General features: G+C 44.9%; 1 protein-coding gene across 2 annotated transcripts in view; it reads left to right on the top strand.

The window, feature by feature from the left end:
- LOC130128850 (zinc finger protein 385D-like) overlaps positions 1 to 19893 on the top strand; it is a 41473-nt gene that overhangs the window by 17461 nt on the left and 4119 nt on the right. For both annotated transcript variants that reach the window (XM_056298609.1, XM_056298610.1), the window contains exons 3-5: positions 8162 to 8269; positions 14322 to 14493; positions 18887 to 19138. In XM_056298609.1, the coding sequence (XP_056154584.1) occupies positions 8162 to 8269; positions 14322 to 14493; positions 18887 to 19138 (532 nt within the window). The remainder of the gene's footprint in view (positions 1 to 8161; positions 8270 to 14321; positions 14494 to 18886; positions 19139 to 19893) is intronic.

Below are 19893 nucleotides of genomic sequence, written 5' to 3'. Positions count from 1 at the left end.
TAGCTTTCCTCTGAGCTTGCAGCATATTACACAGTGATGGATAGACCTAAACAGCCTCTTGCTGGAAAAAATCCACAGTCTGGCCACCCTAATGGCCTCTTCTTTGAACTGCTGCCCCTGGTGTTTCACTTCCATGTGAGGGGGACAAACTGACCTGAATGGCAAAGGAGCCACCCAATTGTTAATTTCATCCTGATGTACTTCTTTCTCCATAATCTTTAGAAAGATCTCATCCTCGAAAGACATGGCACACTTATTCAAACACTGCGAGCCTGAGCTTGTCTTCAGCTGGAAGACGATTACCCAGCCTAAGTGCTGAGTTAAGCGTACATTGTGGGGTCCATTGACTTGCTGTCTCACCTTATGCACACATATCATGTCTCTCCCCAGCAGGATCGTCATCTGAGCGTTAGGATCTAGCTTGGGAATGTAAGGAGCATGTGCGTCAGCAAACTCTGGTGTTGGTAGTTCAGATTTATTGGTCATTATTTCATTACACTCGATGGGAGGTGGGAGATCCATGCACACAGCTCCATTTACTGCTTCAATTTGAAAACCCACTGCTTTCTTTCCATTCACCTCCATCGTGCCAGCACGTCTTCATCAGATTTGGTGACAGACTGTGAGACCTGCTCAACAGTTGCAGAAACATCTGTCTTATGCACGGATATAACAGTCTTGAATCCATTGTGTCTTGATGGGGCTCTCTCACCTTTGCTGCAAGACTGGCTGCTGCTTGACAAGATGAAGCTTGGGTCATTTCTGGCCTCAGCCTGGCCAGATACAAAGTCAGCGAAGAACAAAAAAACCGGGAAAGGTTGCTCTGTATTGATTCTTGTACCTGGAACTGCTGAGGAGCCATTTGTCCTGTAGGCCTGGAGGCAGCTTCTCTGCTATAGGCATTATGCCATGAGGAGTCTTGAGGTAGGTGGGGTCAGGGAGATATCCATCATTTTTAGCTGCCAGCAGCTCCATGAGAAGCTCACTGAGTTCTCTCAGTTTTGTGTTGTCTTTAGCAGACAGCTGGGGGAAGCTAGCCAGTCTTTGGAATAGGGCACTTTTTACTATTTCCGGTGTTGCGTAGAATTCTTGAAGTCTGTCCCAAGACAGCTGGAGGGCAGCTCAGGGGTTGGTGGCATGGACAGCACGGATTCTTTCAACATGCTCAGATGACTCTTTACCGAGTCACTTTACCAGGAGGTCCAACTCTTCGCCTCATGTGAGCTCCAAGTCATTTGTTGCATTGAGGAATGAGGATTGGCATGCCCTAAAGCTCCCTGGTGTGTCATCCAAATTCTTTTAATTCTTTTTTTGATTATTTATTTATTTTATTTAAAACAACAAAGACACGGGAATGACATACAGATAGGAAGGTAGGGTTGGTTACAGGTTAACAACATGTAGAATATAGAAATAGGAAAATTAACTGGAGATGTGATGGAGACGATGTGTGGTAAATGGCTGCTGTGAGGAAGCAGCTGTGTGGAGTGAGTCTGGCCCTAAAAATAGTTGAACCACTGATGATGTTTGTGGCAGCAGTAATAGTAGAACCGAACAAAAGGATGATCAGTAGAAAATAAAATAAATTAGTAGAGGAATGAGTAAATAAATAAAGCTAATAAGGGGAGAAAAAAATTCATTATGCGACTGTAATAATAATAATAATCATAGTATTAATAAAAATAATGCTGGCAAAAACAAAAACCTGTTTCAATGTTGTGTTTGTGTCTGTGTGATTGTGTTTCCACTTGTCTACCTCTAAAGTGTGGTTGCAAGAGTCCGTGTGTGTATGATCCTGTGTGTTGGTGTATGGATGTGAATGTACATGGATGTTGTTTGGTTGTGTTTGTTGTCGCACTAGCTCACCGGCAACTCAATCATTTTAAAAAGTTTCAAATTTCACTGAATTGTTCAGATTGTTTTTTTTTTTTTTTTTTGTAAGGCTGAGTTTCGTTCCAGGGTTACCTGTTTTATAAAAAGATTTGACCACTGTGAGATGGTGAGTTGTTTTCTGGTTTTCCCAGTTTAGTACAGTTTAGAATCGTTTTCTTGGCGATAGTTAGGGCTGCCAGTAGGGGTGCTGTGATTTGTTCTTGTGATGTGTCAGGTACACTCAGGTCTCCTAGTATGCACAGTGACGGAGATAGGGCATGCTGCACCCAGAACACAGTGTTAGTTTAGTGGTTATTTCTTTCCAGAAGTATTGCACTGGTGGACAGAGTCAGAGTGCGTGGAAGTAGTGGTCAGTTGTGTTAAGGGCGGCACGGTGGCCCAGTGGTTAGCACTGCTGCCTCACAGCAAGAAGGTCCTGGGTTTGAACCCCAGGCCATCCCAGGTCCTTTCTGTGTGGAGTTTGCTTGTTCTCCCCCGTGTCTGCGTGGGTTTCCTCTGGGCACTCGGTTTCCTCCCACCATCAAAAAGACATGCGTGTTAGGGTTACTCCTGACTGTGCCCCTGAGCAAGGCAATGGACAGAAGAACTGGAGTTGGTCCCCGGGTGCTGCAGCTGCCCACTGCTCCTAGCTACACAGCTAGGATGGGTTAAATACAGGGAATACATTTCATTTGTATGTATGTACAAAATGACCAATAAAGAGTATTCTATTCTATTCTATTCTATTCTATTCTATTCTATTCTATTCTATTCTATTCTATTCTATTAGTCTGACCCGGTAAGTCCCATTATGTGTATCCTGTGTTGTGTAATGTGTATTCTGTGAATCACTGTGTTGAATTAGTGTTAGTGTTCTTGGACATGTTGGTGTTTTCACATATTCGAGGCCAGAAGTCATTGCTGGTGCTGATGTTAAGATCTTTTTCCCATTTATTTATTGGAAGAGGCATGGTGGAGTCAGTGGAAGATAGAAGTTTATGTAATTTTGACAGAGGTTTGTGTGAGCTTGCACTTTTATTGATGTTGTCTAACAGGGGTGGTGTTGAAGGTTGTTATTGGATGTACTGGTTCTTGGGCATTAATGTTAACTAATTAATTCGATGCAAATTTAACTATTTATTAATTTGATTTACTTTATTCATTAACTATTTATTATTTAATGTATAATTTAATAATTAAGCAATTTAATTAATTGTGTTGAATCGTTGCATGATTTAATTGAGTGTATTGGAAGTATTGCCCCTTCCCGATACCATACTTTTGCATTAAGTGCTGGAAGGTAAGTAAAGTATTGTTTTCGAAGATGTGGCGTAGACGTGTTGTGCCTTTTTCCTTCCATTTGGTGCCTGTCACGGGTGATTTGTTAACAAGAAGATCTGGCTCGTGCCAAACAGGTGTATGAGAACTAGGTTACACTGTGAAGTTTGTCATTTTGTCTACTTTCCACCAGACTGACAGTGTTGTGGCAATTACGGTGTTTTTAAAGCAGTTGTGTGTTGTTTTTTTTAGCAGTGTTGCTAAGGAAGGGTAGGTCCTTCATTACTATAGTGTTCTACACCCAGCCATGAATGATGATGGTGGGTTTCGTGGATCCATTTGGAAGCATATTGTGGTCGGTTGGCTAGGTAGTAGTGCTTGCTGGAAGTTAGATCCCTCTCATCCCCCTTTGAGTCTTTGATTTTTGTAGTGTTGTCAGTTGTATTCTGGGGGTTTTGGGGGTTTTTTTTATTTGTTTTTTCAATAGACTTTTGTTATGAGTGTGTCTCCTGTGTTAGAGCATTTGTCATCACATTTTGAGAGGCCAGTAGCCCCTAACTCTCTGCGTGCTCGGAACTTGGCTTAGCCCATCATGGGTGGGGTGTTGGCGTGAGGAGGATGCTCATCATATTGTCTGTGTGGGTTATCTGGTGGCCCTGACGTGATCAGATGCAAGTGTATGCTCGTTCACCGAGGTTGTGAAGCTGTTGTGCGTGGGCCTTCTCTCTGTGACCCCCCGGGTGATGTCTGCAGTGTGGGATTTTTCACACAGTGGAAGATTTCGTTGCGTGGTGATGAAGCAGAGGCTTGGGTATTGAGCGGTGTTTGGTATTGCACATACTCTTCTGTTCCCTGTTGGACCGCTTGCACAGGCGTGACGAGTCAGCGCTGGGCCCCGATGCAAGATGGTCGAGTGGGCCCCAGGCTGCCCATCACAGTCAGATGTAACATTACGTAATGTCAGTAGTGAATGAAAGAAGTGAAAGCACGCAGCTTTAAAATAAACAGCAACAGTGAAATACACTGCAGAGTTGATGCCTCAGGGTGCTTTCACAATACGACCCCAGACCTGGATCCGAGTACTGGTTTTTTTTTTTCTTCTTTTTTTTTGGATTTGTCCCCCTTTTTCTCACCAATTGTATCTGGCCAATTACCCCACTCTTCCGAGCTGTCCCGGTCGCTGCCCCACCCCCTTCTGCTGATCCGGGGAGGGCTGCAGACCTCCTCCGATACATGTGGAGTCGCCAGCCGCTTCTTTTCACCGAACAGTGAGGAGTTTCGCCAGTGGGACGTAGCGCGTGGAAGGATCATGCTACTCCCTCCAGTTCCCCCTCGCCCCTGAAGAGGCACCCCGACCTACCAGAGGAGGCACTAGTGCAGCAAACCAGGACACATACCACCACCTGCAGACACGGCCAATTGGGTCTGTAAGGACGCCCAACCAAGCCGGAGGTAACACGGGGATTCGAACCAGCGATCCCGGTGTTGGTAGGCAACGGAATAGACCGCTACACTACCCGAATGCCCGAACCGAGTACTCTTGACCCCCAAGTCCAGTTCATTTAAGTAGCAGGAACACTGCGTACCGTGCCCCGGGTCCACTTGAAAAGGTGGTCTTGAGTATGGTGTACTTGGATGTGGTTCGCATCAGGTGTGAAAACAACTATACCAAAACATGGAAGTGGACCGCTATCCTCCAAAGGTATTTCTCAACGCCGCCTGTCTCTTCTGAAATCTGCGTATGTGTGCAGCACGTGCCGATCTCGTGTGAAGGTACGCACGTGTACTTGGGTACGGAACAACATTACTAATGTGAAAGCTGACTGGCGGCAGTGGGGCAATCGTAATCTGGCACAATACAAAGCAATCATACTTAATGTGAAAACAGCCTAAATTAAATGATCACAAGCAGACCGCAGTGCTACAGAAGTGGCGTCATAATGGCAAGGCCAAGACAGTGATAGACTAGCCTACTTAACAAAATCATGTGTCAGAGCACCATAACAGATGAAAACTTATTGACTTTATTCATGTCTGCACATAGCTCTTATAAACACAAGTGTGTAGGTTGATTATTAGTCAAATAAATTATAAATAAGTTCTACTTACATCATAGGCACACTTTTTGCTGTGCCAAGTCTTGACTCTTCACCAGCTAGCCAACTCTTCTGTGTGGATTTTGCTACGCAGTAGCATGTCCATAATTATGCATGGGCACTCTTTGCACATTGTTTAACATACTGTAGACTCAGCGCTCGAGTCGAGATCTTTGATACGGTAGCGGCAAAATTGTAATGGGTCCATGTGTGCAGGCCCTAAACCGTTTTGGGCCCCAATGCAGCTGCATTACCTCCACATATGGCAGTTTCACCTCAGACCACTTGTGGTGGGACAGTGCTTCTGACACTTTGCATGTCTTTATGTTCCATAGCTGCAGCTGCTTCTGAGACCTCCGCTTGTACCTTAGCAGCTGCTGCCTCCTTTTCGATCTCCAAAGCTTCCAAATCTGCTTCCAGTGTAGCTTTTCCTAGATCTAGTCTACCTCTTTACTTTTTGATTTTCAGCTGTTGTTTTTAGCATAGGCCACCTTAGTAGGTGCAGCTTCGGCTGAGGTTCTGGTCATGGCAGATGCCTCAATGACGGAGGACTTAGAAGAAGATGAACATTTAGATACAACTCTTGATGCTGCCATGACTGAAGGTCTGGAGGAAGATGAACAGTTGAGGCAAGCTTCTGGCTTAGCCGTTTCATCTTTGATGCTGGTATCGGCGTCAGAGACCACGGCTGTGTCCTTTTATTTTGCCTTGCACCCACTGATGGTGTGGCTGTTCACTGTACTGTTCCCGCTACATGTTCTATACAACTAGCATGTTCACACTGTTAAACAGCCGGGCAAACTCGACTTTCTCAAGCTCGGAAGCGAGCGCCTTTCTCCTTTATTGCCAATCCTTGTGTATGACAAGTGAACATTTTTGAGTGAAACTGCAATAAACGAAAAACAGAGAAGACTTAGAATGTCTTAGCTAGCATAGCAAAGTTACCTTATGATTGCAACACAGCTAACCAATAAGTGCTAATGTTAGCCATCAAAAGAATTACAAGTGAATGATATGCTAACATGGCCATACATGTAAATGATATGCTAACATGGTCATACATTAGCATGTAATGTTATTATAAATTAGTATCGCTGCAACACCAGAATGAACGACTGTTGAAGGCGGCATGGCTCAGGAGGTGGAGCGGGTCGTCTAGTAATCGGGAGGTCGCTGGTTCGAGCCCCGGCTCCTCCAGAGAGCATGTTGAAGTGTCCTTGAGCAAGACACTGAACCCCTAACTGCTCCTGATGAGCAGCTTGGTGCCTTGCATGGCAGCCTCCACCATCAGTGTATGTGAATGGGTGAATGTGAGGCGTACACTGTAAAGCGCTTTGAGTGGTCGGTAATCTAAAGTCCCAGATTTTAAGATTTAATTTAAATATTTGTTTTTGAACTAAATATTGATTTTATCATTTAGGTATAAGATTTAACAGAAATATTTAAAATGTAATTAAATATTTATATTTAATTAAATTTTAAATTGTAATTAAATATAAATATTTAATTATCATTTTAATTGTATCATATATAATTTTATGTCATATATGATTAAATATTCAATTTGTAACTAAATATTTATTTTTATAAAATATTTAGATATAATCTAAATATCTAATCTTTGCTAAATATTTACTTTGTAAGACAGGTTTGATATTTAAAGCAAATATTTAAATGTCTTCTGTCAAGGGTTAGATTTATAAATTAAATCTTTCCAAAAGAAGGATTTATTTACACTACGAGATTCCTAAATCTGCAAAGAAAGACCTGTGAAAATGTTCCTATTCAAGTTTACAAACGGACTAGGAAAGCACTATATAAATGCAGTCCATTTACCATTTACTGTTTAATGTCAATCTGCACATCAACGAAGTAACACCGCATAAAAGGTAAATCTCGGTCACCTACACATGATAACTAAAATATTAAACAACCAAAAGACTAGCAGCCATTGCTTCCGAGAGCATGAGAGAAGTAAGTGTAAGACCGAGGAGAAGCTTTCACCATGCACACATCTGTGCTTCACAAGACTTGTTTACTACTGGGGGGGGGGGGGGTGTTCCCTATTGTGCAATACACAAGACATCTCTTGCAACGTATCAAAATAAAGGTCACAGCATATCTTTTGCAACGTATCAAAATAAAGGTCAGACATGAGTTCAATGCAAACCGATGGGATACTGTGTGGTGAGTCCATCTGGATAGTATATTTTTAGTATATTAGTAGATAGTATATTTCAGCTTGAATTATATGATAAATTGCCACAAGCAATGCACATTAACCTTCTTTTGCTGGCTTAGATTAGAGGGCAGAGCACCGTCTGTGTTGTCAAGTAAAAAGGACAATGAAAGAGAACGAAACAGGATACGTTATTTGAAAACCGTGTAGGTCTGTGAATTTCTGAGGGATTTGATGGGTCGTGAGTTTACCTGGCCAGGAATGTTTGAGAACCACGCCTTGGTTATTACCATCTGAACAGAAAGCCCATCCTCAGGGCCTCAGGGCCGGTTGAGGCTATGTTGACTCTTAGTAATGCTAACATGAACCTATAGAGACTCCCACCGAGTACACAACGTGTAATTTCCACCCTCTCCATATCTCAGAGGATTGACCCGCTTGTCTCCAGTGAAAGATGGCCGACTTGCCTGAGTGTGTGTGTGTGTGTGTGTGTGTGTGTGTGTGTGTATGCGCATGCGTGTCTGCATGTGTGTGTTAGCAAGTGCATGCATACTATGTGTCATCTTGTGCGTTCAGTAACCTTTGACCTGAGCCGTCCACAACTCTTTGACTTCTGAAGGTGAACATTAGTTGGCATGTTGCCTGTCATTAACTTTTTAATGGACTCTTTTCACTACCTTGTAGGTCTTGTGTAGCTGACTCTCTGTCTGTGCCCTCTTTTGCTCTTCTGTTGCAGATGGACCACACTCATAAAGTGTTAATTGGTCCGAGCTTTGGGCTAGCGGCACCCCTGAAGAGGAGGTCCAGCTCTTGTGGCGTTTGCCGACTCAGGTTCAACTCTGAGGTGGGTGTGACGGGAAACTTATGTCGGTGTTGTTTTTCTGTTGCAGATGCAAACACACACACACACACACACACACACACACACACACACACACACACACACACACACACACACCCTAACCTCAACATTTTAGCTGCCTAAGCTCTGCAGGCTTGGTTTCGAGCTGTCTTACTGGTTCTAAGATTATTTGAGGTTCTCAAAGTTGGCTCCGAGCGAATGTCTTAACTAATTAATCAAGCACGCACGCTATATTTCAGCTTGGAAGAACATTATAATTTTGTCCAATGCATTTCTCAGTGTGACTCAGCCACTGGCGGCTCTGGGAATCTGTAAAGACTGCTGGCACCATTTTATCAGCTCTCTATCAGTAACTGTACGCGGCCCAAATTACTTCCCCAAAAAAAAAACTGTGCAAATCAGATCTCATGATAGAGGAAAAAATGTGGTCCGGGTCTCCATAGTTTATAAGCTGAAGAAAAATGATTTATCTCGACGTTTTTCAAATGGAAGCCAGCGCCATCTCCTCATGGTAAACATTTCTTAAGCTAGCCGTACGTGTAGGATAATTCAAGTACAAAGTGTACATGAATCGTTACCAGCTGTGTTTCAAGGCTTTGGGTTGCATTCAAGAGGTCAGCCTGGTCAAACACGCCGCATTCAAGGCAATGTGGAACTTGGATAATTTCTGTAAGAAATTTCCGACTTCCAATGTCACACGTTGACGGTATTTACTCAAGGGGGAAAAAAAGCAACAAAAAAAAACATGGATGCCTGTAGGAAAAACTATAGATGCTAAATATTTTTCTTATAATGCAATGGATTTCTAGAAGGAGGATATGTATTTAGTTATTCATTTAGCAAACATATAGGCTCAAGCGTCCCGTAAGAGAGCAGGGTAAGCGGTTTGGATAATGGACGGATGGATATGCAGTTTTTTTGTTCCACCTTTTCGTGTTTTGACGTCACCAGGAATCAGGAAGGTTCATTTGTCATTTCATTACATGCACTTGCGTACATGAAATGAAATGAAATATCGTTTCCCCCAGCCCACAGCAGTGCAACACAAAGACAGAAACACATGCCCAAACAACAAGAACACAACTATCCAACATATCCACAAAAAAATTTAAAAATTAACTGTCCAAGAGAGAGAACGCCAGGATGACTCGAAACTGCCGGTCTGCATGGCTAGCAGTTCGCTTAGCCTGCCCCGCTTCCGCGTCCTGTCAGACCACCCTTGGTGTTTCCTCCTCGGGTACAGCTCCGGGTAGGGCCGTGGTCCCTGGGCCCACCGGACGCAGCAGACCAGGTTCCCCCAACCAATCCAACGCCAGCTCTCCCAGCCAGACACACCTCCCCGCACTCAACATGACGACACCAAAAACACAGTCAATGCTAGGCGAGGCCACCCCCAGACCGCCCTCGGTGTTATTAGAACTGCCAGTCTGCATGGGCTAGCAGTTAGCTTAGCCCGCCCCGCTTCCGCGTCCTGTCACACCGCCCTCGGTGTTTCCTCTTCGGGCACAGCTCCGGGTAGGGCCGTGGTCCCTGGGCCCACCGGACGCAGCAGACCAAGCTCTCCTTGCCGATCCAGCACCAGTTCTCACAGCCAGCAAACGAAGACACAAACTTAGACACAGACATGGACAAAGACACTGCACGTACGGTACTGGGTGAGGCCGTCATAAATGTAAGTTCGCGCCACCATCTTCCCACAACGGTACTGGGTGAGGCCGCTGCCAATTTGAATTCGCGTCGCCATCGCCATCAGTGATCCGGTCATATAAACTGGAGTTTGACAAATAGTCAGTTCATTTTTTCACAAGTCGGATGTCCTTTGTTACCAGTTCCGAGTTGTCTTGAACGTGACCAAAAAAAAATATCATATTTTAACGTCCCACTTTGTAGGATTTGCTAATTAGCCATTGCTATGGATGCCTGTGGTAACTGCACCACAGTTGGACCACATTACCCATAAATTTGCTGTCGCTTTTAGCGACGGCAGGTATCAAACGGTGTTGGAAACCTGATGAACCAAGTTGTAAGATCGGCCCAACGTCGAGCCTGGCCAAAGTTATCTGGAATAATTTTTCTTGATGAGAGGACGAACCTTTGGAAAATGACATAAGGTGCAGAGAATGTCTCTAAAATCCATCACCCATGTATTTATGATTTGTAATGGATACCCAGCTTTAGACACGTCAAGATAACATTCTCCGACGTTGTTGATGTCTCCAGGTTAGATATATTGCAGCGTAGTCGTCCAGCTCCTTAGTTGTACTGAAGTGTGCAATTAATTTACCCTGAAATATAACTGATGCTTGTGTAACTCTTTATCTAACCTGTGGTGTGCAGAACGGAGGGGTCTGCACCGCTGACTGTGAACAGAGGAAGAGCCGTAGTCTCTCCGCCTGGGTTATTATAATGTCTTATGATCAAAATCCAGCAGTCCTGGGTTTCAGCTATCACTAGGTTCATAAGGAGACTGGCAGTAGCAACTCTTCATGAGAGTAATCAGACCTCCAACCCACAAAGAACACACACTTACACAACTTAAGAAGAAATGTGGAAAAATGTATTCATGAACTCATCAGTTCAACATCAGTTCTTGTTGTTCACAGAATTCCCCTTTTAGTGGTCCTTTAATTTTCAGTCAGTTAACACTGTCTTTTCCAGTTTCAATAAAGTTTTATAGTTCGATAACAGTTTTTTATAGTTTTCAGCTGCAGCTTTTTAGTTTCAGGCCAGAGTAAAAAAAAGAAAAATAAATGAATAATACTCGAGAGCTCAGAAAAAAAGAATATATTGGATTCTCCTTAGTGAGTTTCCTTGAGTTTATCCCTACCACCCTCCTCGGAATAGCAAGGCATCCAGGAATCCACATCCAGGAAAGAAGGCATCCACACTAGCGATGGACATCCCCGGGTGGAGCGGCTCCCCACTGTCCTCAGAAGTTTCTCTCAATTAAAAAAAAAAAAAAAAAACAGCCTGCACACAAGTGTGCAGAGCAGTTACTAAAAGTCCCAAATCACATTTTTATCTCTGAATTTGATGATGGCTTAATGTACGAAATTAAAATTTTCGGTAACACTTTAGTATGGGGAACGTAGTCACCATTAATTAGGTGCTTATTAGCATGCAAATTAGCAACATATTGGCTCTTAATTGGTCATTATTACGTACTCATTAATGCCTTATTCTGCATGGCCTTATTATACAACCAGTAAGCCATTAACTATGAGTTTTCCCTCTATAACCTCAGAATTATTGCTTATTAGTAGTACCATCTCAATATGCTTTGCTTAGTATGGCCTTTATAAGGTGGTAGTACCACAAGAAGAGCTATTCTCCCTTACTAACACTTAATGAATATGGTCTGTTCTTACATAACAAAACACAAAACTACAAGTGTTAATAGTGTTAAATTACTGTAAATAAAGTTTTTGTTACTTAGAATATGTTCCCCATGCTAAAGTGACATCTTGATCATTACTAATTCACTAGTAATTAAGTTTTTTTATGTTCCCCATACTAAAGTGTTGCCTAATTTTCTTTATGAAAAGCATCTCCTCCCTCTATTTTAATTTTTTTTTTTTTACCAAATTAAACGGCACAGGTCACTGGACCAGATTCACAATACTCAAAATGTATTTACCTATGACTCAAACACCTGAACATACATATTACCTGTACTTTAGCATGTACAGCAGCGGAAATGCCACACCATGTTAGCCTCTAGGCCACACTTAGCCAACTGAGCTAGGCGGCTAATTAGCTCATTAAAACAGCAACAAACACTTTGTGTAGCGACACAGCACATCCTGACTGCTTTTAACAACATAACGTACATGTGAAAGAGAGGTTTTCACTCTTGTCGTGGAATCTACTACTACTACTACTACTACTTTCTGCTGCTCCCGTTAGGGGTCACCACAGCGGATCATCCGTTTCCATCTCTTCCTGTCCTCTGCATCTTCCTCTGTCACACCAGCCACCTGCATGTCCTCCCTCACCATATCCATAAACCTCCTCTTTGGCCTTCCTCTTCTCCTCTTCCCTGGCAGCTCCATATTCAGCATCCTTCTCCCCATATACCCAGCACCTCTCCTCCACACATGTCCAAACCATCTCAATCTTGCCTCTCTTGCTTTGTCTCCAAACCGTCCCACCTGAGCTGTCCCTCTACTATATTCGTCCCTAATCCTGTCCTTCTTTGTCACTCCCAATGAAAGTCTTAGCATCTTCAACTCTGCCTCCCCCAGCTCCGCCTCCCGCCTTCTCATGAAATATAAATGCTAACTTGCTAACTCGGGATATCTCGATCAACAGAGAGGAACGCCGTCGAGTTTCTCTCGCCGATAACGTCTCTGTGTTTCTCAGTTACCCCGCAACTAAGAGCGCATCTCGCTCTCTTCCTGGCAATGCAGATATGTAGAGTCAATGTCTGTCACTCACCGGTCCAGCTTTAGCTTTTAGTTTTAACACCTTACCGGGGAATTAAGCTGCAGCCACACCGGGAACATGCAGAAGCTTCGGACTGCTCGCAGTTTTAGGGAGGAAAGAAACTGCCACAGTTTTCCCACGATGTGTTTGAGGACGTAGGAAAATCTGGTACTAGCCGTCCCCTGACGCATTTAGGGAACCTCTGTACTTTAGACTGCAAAGTAACCTGGGTGACATTTGTACATCTCAGCACCTAGAAAACATATGCATGGCTGCCCAACCACACCTGTCCACCAAACACACACCTGCTCAAGGGTCATTACGCCGCCCACAATGTCGCAACGGTGACTGCAAATGTGCATTTAGTTAATATTGATGACAACCAGGGTGACACGGTGGCGCAGTGGTTAGCGCGGTCGCCTCACAGCAAGAAGGTCCTGGGTTCGAGCCCCGGGGTAGTCCAACCTTGGGGGGGTCGTCCCGGGCCGTCCTCTTAGTGGAGTTTGCATGTTCTCCCCGTGTCTGCGTGGGTTTCCTCCGGGGGCTCCGGTTTCCTCCCACAGTCCAAAGACATGTAGGTCAGGTGACTCGGCCGTACTAAATTGTCCCTAGGTGTGAATGTGTGTTTGTGTGTGTATCAGCCCTGGGTGTCTCCCCGCCTGCCTCCAGCATCCCCGTGACCCTGAGGGCAGGATTAGCGGTTTGGATGAAGGATAGATGGATGATGACAACCGGAAAAGAATGAATGATTAATATAATTGTTATGAGCGCGTCTGTCCAGGAAAAAAAGCAGCCATATGTGCATCGGCTGCACCTTCAGGCGCCACTGTCACAGGTTCATTCTAGTTTTACTCCCCCGCTCATCACTGTCTTTTTCCACATGCTGTCCCATCCTCAGACGTCCTCCTTAAGTTTTCTACAGAAAGCCGAGGCAGTGGATCACTGTCTGCCGTGGCACATGGCATCCTTTTACTTTTCTGGGCTTTCCCCAAGGACAATATCGGTGATGGAATTATGTTTAATTGATAGTAAAGCACATCACTTCATAAGCGCCAACAAGGTTTCCAAGACCAAAAAAAAGGACAAAATATTGGTCTCCGCCGACCAGAAAGTCTGGCAGAGTCCAAACCAGCAAAACCATAAAATGTAATGGCCCGCTAATGGGCGACATCATCTTATTTCGTCTCCGAATCCAAATGCGTTTGTGTATTGTTATTCTTTGTAGTGGGACAGTAAATCAGCTCTTCATTCTTACTCTTCCAGACAGGATCTGATATAATTCACTTTAAGAGTCTGTTTAACCTTATCATTGTGTCATCTTTATTGTGTCTTTATTGCCTGTTGTATCCCTGCTTTGAGTCTGGTGCGGTGTTGATTTTAATTCCTGCCTGCTGTTTTTACCAATCCTTTTGAGACCTGAAAGGCTCTGCGATGCTGTTTGTTTGTTTTTAATGAATAAGCCCAGTTTATGCTCCATGGATAAAGTCGGGGGGCAGCGTCGGCGTGGAGGTTAGAGAAGCACGCCGCCTCTGCAGCCGCGAGAGGCGAAAGGAAGCCGTTGTGCATGTTAACGCCGCGCTCTTGCATTGTGTGCTTATTGTGTATGTAGGTGCAGGCTTCACCCCTCCACAGCGGCGCCAGATATGCCAAGAGGCTCAAAACGTCGGACGCCCCGGATGCTAAGATCGGGACCTCCGAACCGGTCGCCAAGGAAACCACGTCGCGAATCCTCTCATCGCCCTGCTCACAACCCTGCAGCTCCGACACGGCAGCATCAGGAGGTGTGTGCGCGTGCGTGTGTGCGTGTGTGTGTGTGTGTGTGTGTGTGCGCGCGCCCCCATCGCCTACATCCAAGCGTGGGGGGGCACATGCATGTGCTCGTCCTTGTGGCTCAGATGTCTCAGTGTGTGCAGACATCAAGTGCAGGGGGGCTGGAGCCGTCCACGTCCTGTTCCTCCCTGTCACGGCGTTAACTCTGATGTGCGATGGCATTAACTGTGATGTGCGATGATGTTAACTCTGTGATGTGCGATGATGTTAACTCTGTGATGTGCGATAAGCTTCCTGCTGCCTCGGGTGTCACGCGTCAGGGATTAAGTGTTGGGCATTATTCTCTGCTCCCTATACATTCTACTTTTAGCAACCCCATCTAATGGTCTCTTCAGATCAAACACAGGAAATCCTTAGACTGTGTGTGTGTGTGTGTGTGTGTGTGTGTGTGTGTGTGTGTGTGTGTGTGTGTGTGTGTGTGTGTGTGTGTGTGTGTGTGTGTGTGTGTGTGTGTATGTTATGGTGTATATATGAGTCTGTGTGTGTGGTGAGGGGGGTGCACAATTGTGTGCCATGGTGTACGTATGTATGAGTTTGTGTGTGTGTGTGTGTGTGTGTGTGTGTGTGTGTGTGTGTGTGTGTGTGTGTGTGTGTGTTATAGTGTATGTATGATTCTGTATGTGTGTGTGTGTGGGGGGGGGGAGTGCACAAGTGTGTGCTATGGTGTACGTATGTATGAGTGTGTGTGTGTGTGTATGTGTGTGTGTGGTGTGTTATGGTATATATATATGAGTCTGTGTGTGGGGGGTGTGCAAGTGTGTGCTCTGAGTTTGTGTGTGTGTGTATGTATGTGTGTGTGTGTGTGTGTGTGTGTGTGTGTATGTGTGTGTGTGTTGTGTTATAGTGTATATATGAGTCTGTGTGTGTGGTGGGGGGTGCACAAGTGTGTGCCATGGTGTACGTATGTATGAGTTTGTGTGTGTGTGTGTGGTGTATTATGGTGTGTGTGTGTATATATATATATATATATATATATATATATATATATATGAATTTATGTGCGTGTGTGTGTGTGTGTGGTGTATTATGGTGTGTGTGTGTATATACATATATATATATATGAGTCTGTATGTGTGGGGGGTGCGCAGTTGTGTGCGCTGGTGTACGAATGTATGTGTGTGTGTGTGTGTGTGTGTGTGTGTGTGTGTGTGTGTTTGTGTGTCTGCGTGCAGGCTTGTACATATATGCCTGGAAGTATTAAGCAGAGGTGTGGGAGTGTGTCGGCAAGCGTTTGTCGGTTGCCGTGCGATGTCCGTGCATGTGTACGCCCAGCTGGGTGTGCTGTTTCTGCACGTGTGTGGGTGTCCAGGAACGAAAATAACAAATTCCACCGTGAGCTGAAGACTGAGAGACTGAAGAATTGCTCTTAACTCCGCCAAAATGAGAGTTGGTCTGTTTGAAAGAGACAGAACGACAGCGAGCGAGCGAGAGGGAGAGAGAGCAAAAGAAGAGGAGTAACTCTTCATTTGCAGTTTGGAGTCAGTTTTGGGGGACTGGGTGAGATAGCAGGAGAGGTCTCTGAAGATTATTCTAGCAAACTGCCTAATCACACACTCAGACAGGGACTCGGTGGTAGCAGGCCGACCCCCAGTCAGCATGGCAGGGGTAATCACCATCATTAGTGGGCCACGAGTCCTTAAAGCAGCACGGTTTCCTCCGGGGACGCTCAACCCCAGTCAGTCTCGCAATATAATGGAGACAAATCCTCTCCATACAAGGCTGCTTCCTTCCAGCAGGGGGAAGCAGGACCTTGGGGAAATCATTGATTATTAGTCAGATTAGAGCAGTTTGATGGCACTCATAATCGCCCGTGGCCTCGTGTGTTTCATCTCCCCTGCGAGCTGTGGAACCACTGTTTTGTGGAATGAGTGACTTGAAGTGGAAAAATGTGCATGTATGCTCCCCCCTCTCTCTCCCCCCCTCTCTCCCCTCTGCCTCGCTCCACCCCCCCCTCGCCCTCTCTCACTATCTCGCCCTCTCTCTCTGTCTGCCCCTCTCCCTCTCCCTCTCTCTCTCCCTCTCCCCCTCCTTCTATCACTATCTCCCCCTCTCTCTCTCCCTCTCTCACTATCTCCCCCTTTCTCTCTCCCTCTCTCTCTCTCTGCCCCTCTCTCTCTGTCTTGCTCTCTCCCTCTCTCTCCCCCTCTCTCTCTCCCGCCCTCTTCTTTTCTCCCTCTCTCTCTTGCTCCCTCTCTCTCTCTTCCGCTCCCTCTCTCTCGCTCTCTCTCTCCATCATATATGCACACAGACACACACACACACATACACACCCCTAGTGCTGGGTGATATGGAAAATACTATCATCATGATAATATAGGGGATCTCACATTATATATGTACAGTTAGGTCCATATGTATTTGGACAGTGAGACAATATTTGTAATTTTGCCCCTGTACGCCACCACAGTGGATTTGAAATGAGGTAACCAATATGTGATTGAAGTGTGGACTGTCAACTTTAATTTAAGGGATTGGACAAACATATTGCATTAACCATTCAGGAATTACAGTCAGTTTTATATATGGTCACCCCATTTTCAATGGATCAAAAGTAATTGGACACTTGGCTAACAAGTGGTTTGATGGGCAAGTAAGACCTTTTCCATCATTATTCCATGACAAGTTAAGCAGATAAAAGGTCTGGAGTTCATTCCAAGTATTTACATTTGCGTTTGGTAGCTGTTCATCGGAACTCTCAACATGAAGTCCATAGAGGTGTCTATACAAGTGATGGAGGCCATCATTCGGCTGAAAAAGCAAAGGAAATCTATCAGATGGATAGGAAACACTTCAGGAGTGGCTAAATCAACATTTTGGTACATTCTTAAAAAGAAAGAATGCACTGGCAAGCTCAGCAACACCGAAAGGCTTGGAAGACCACAGAACACATCTACAGTGGATGATGGCAGAATTCTTTCCCTAGTGAAGACAAACACACTCACAACATCTAGTGAAGTCAAAAACACTCTTGAGAGGTAGGGGTATCACTGTCCAAGTCTACAATCAAGAGACGCCTGCATGAAAATAAATACAGAGGGTTTACGACAAGGTGAAACCCACTGGTGTCACTTAAGAACAGGAAGGCCAGATTAGACTGTGTTTAAAAACATCTAAAAACCTACCCAGTTCTGGAACAAGGTTCTTTGGACAGATGAAGCAATGATTAGCTGGTACCAGAAGGATGGGAAGAGGAAAAGTGTGGAGAACAAAAGGAACAGCTTATGATTCTCAGCATACCATATCATCTGTCAGACATGGTGGAGGTAGTGTTATGAAATGGGCATGTATGGTTGCCAGTGGAACTTGGTCATTGGTGTTTATTGGTGATGTGACTACTGACAGAAGTAGCAGGATGGATTGTGATGTTTATAAGGATATACCAATTGCTCAGATTTAGCCAAATGTCACAACACTGAGAGGACGGCGCTTCACACTGCAGATGGATAATGACACAAAACAAGCTGACAGAGCAACCCAAGAGTCTCGCAAGGCAGAAAAGTGGAATATTCATCAGTGACCAAGTCAGTCACCTGACCTCAACCCAATTGAGCATGCTTTTCACTTGCTGAAGATCAAACTAACGGCCAAAAGACCCACAAACAACCAGCAGCTGAAGGCAGCTGCCGTTAAGTCTTGGCAGAGCATTTCAAAGGAGGAAACTCAGAATTTGAAGATGTCGATGGGTTCCAGACTTCAGACAGTCATTGACTGCAAAGGATTTTCCTCCAAACGTTAAATATAATTGTTATAATCATAGTTACGTTTGTTTGTCCAATTACTTTTGAGTCTCTGAAAATGGGGTGGCCCTGTATATCCACGGCTGTGATTCCTGAACAATTCATGCCGTATTTTTATCCAACCCCTTCAATTAAAGCTGAAAGTCTACTCTTCAATCACATCTCAAATACTTCATATCAAATCCACTGTGGTGGCGTACAGGGGCAAAATTACAAATATTGTGTAACTGTCCAAATACTTATGGACCTAACTGTATATCATCATATATCATGATAACCATGTTTAAGACCCCGGCTGAGGCTCATCACAGTGAACTGTTTGGTAATGTAAAGTATAATACTACACCATAGCTAGTTTTCAAATAACACTCTGATAATAGATTTTAAACCTAATTTTGAGTAAAATTTTAAGTCATAGATTCTTATCATTAATCAAGACATCAAAATTGTATATCATGATTTGACAATATCCAAATTTCATCTCGATACAATACCACTGACAAGACACACCACCCTATTGCACACTTTTGCAATAGCTTCCCTCAGACTCGCACAAACACACTCCTGATCTTAATCCATTTCTGATTTTATTCTGGTTTAAATTTAGATTCACCAGCACCTCCCGCTCCACGAGAGATGGAGCCGTCGAGCAGTGGCTCATCTGAGGCCATGTTAAAGACATCTACTGACCCTCCCCCATCACCCTCACCCAGGACAGAGAAAGACCGGCAGGGGGAAAGAGAGGGGGAGGCAGAGGCAGGGGAGGAGACGGAGGAAGCGAAAGCTATACGGCTCCTCTACTGCTCCCTTTGCAAGGTGGCCGTCAACTCTGCCTCCCAGCTGCAGGCCCACAACAGCGGTGAGGAGCGGCTCTGCTGGGTGTGTGTGTGTGTGTGTGTGTGTGTGTGTGTGTGTGTGTGTGTGTGTGTGTGTGAGACCAGTTTCCACAGTTGAGGTAGTGTTCACCAGTCACTCGTGCAAATTCAACAACTTCAGTAACGTATATCCACAGTATTATCAGAGCACCACCTTCAGTTCAGTAAGAAAAATGTGCTCACCAACTTGGAACTGAAGTTCCACTTCACCGAGAGACTCGTGGCAGCCTTCTCTTGCATGTGAAAAAAATGCACAGTCCTACCAGAGTCACAAAAAACACCAAGTAGGTCGGTAACAAGATCGTCAGTAGCTGTGAATGCAGCGGCCATTGTGCTTAGTTTGCTCACAACCCGCCAAAGGTTCAAGCTGTTGACGACGGGGCTAGCACTGATACGTCACAGGGCCCCAGGGCGTTTTGTCACTACACATCAAAATATGATTGGTCCGGGTGGCGTGGCGGTCTATCCGTTGCCTACCAACACGGGGCTCGCCGGTTCGAATCCCTACATTACCCCCGGCTTGATCGGCCATCCCTACAGACACAACTGGCCGTGTCTGCAGGTGGGATGCCGGATGTGGGTATGTGTCCTGGTTGCTCTACTGGTCGGTCGGGGCGCCTGTTCGGGGGGGAGGAGCAGGGGGAACTGGGGGGGAATAGCGTGATCCTCCCACGCGCTACGTCCTTCTGGTGAAACTCCTCACTGTCAGGTGAAAAGAAGCGGGTGGCGACTCCACATT

This window comes from Lampris incognitus, chromosome 18, assembly GCF_029633865.1.
Source record: "Lampris incognitus isolate fLamInc1 chromosome 18, fLamInc1.hap2, whole genome shotgun sequence".
Classification (NCBI taxonomy): Eukaryota; Metazoa; Chordata; class Actinopteri; order Lampriformes; family Lampridae; genus Lampris; species Lampris incognitus.
The sequence above is the reverse complement of the archived record's forward strand: the minus strand, read 5'-3'. Positions and strand labels throughout refer to the sequence as shown.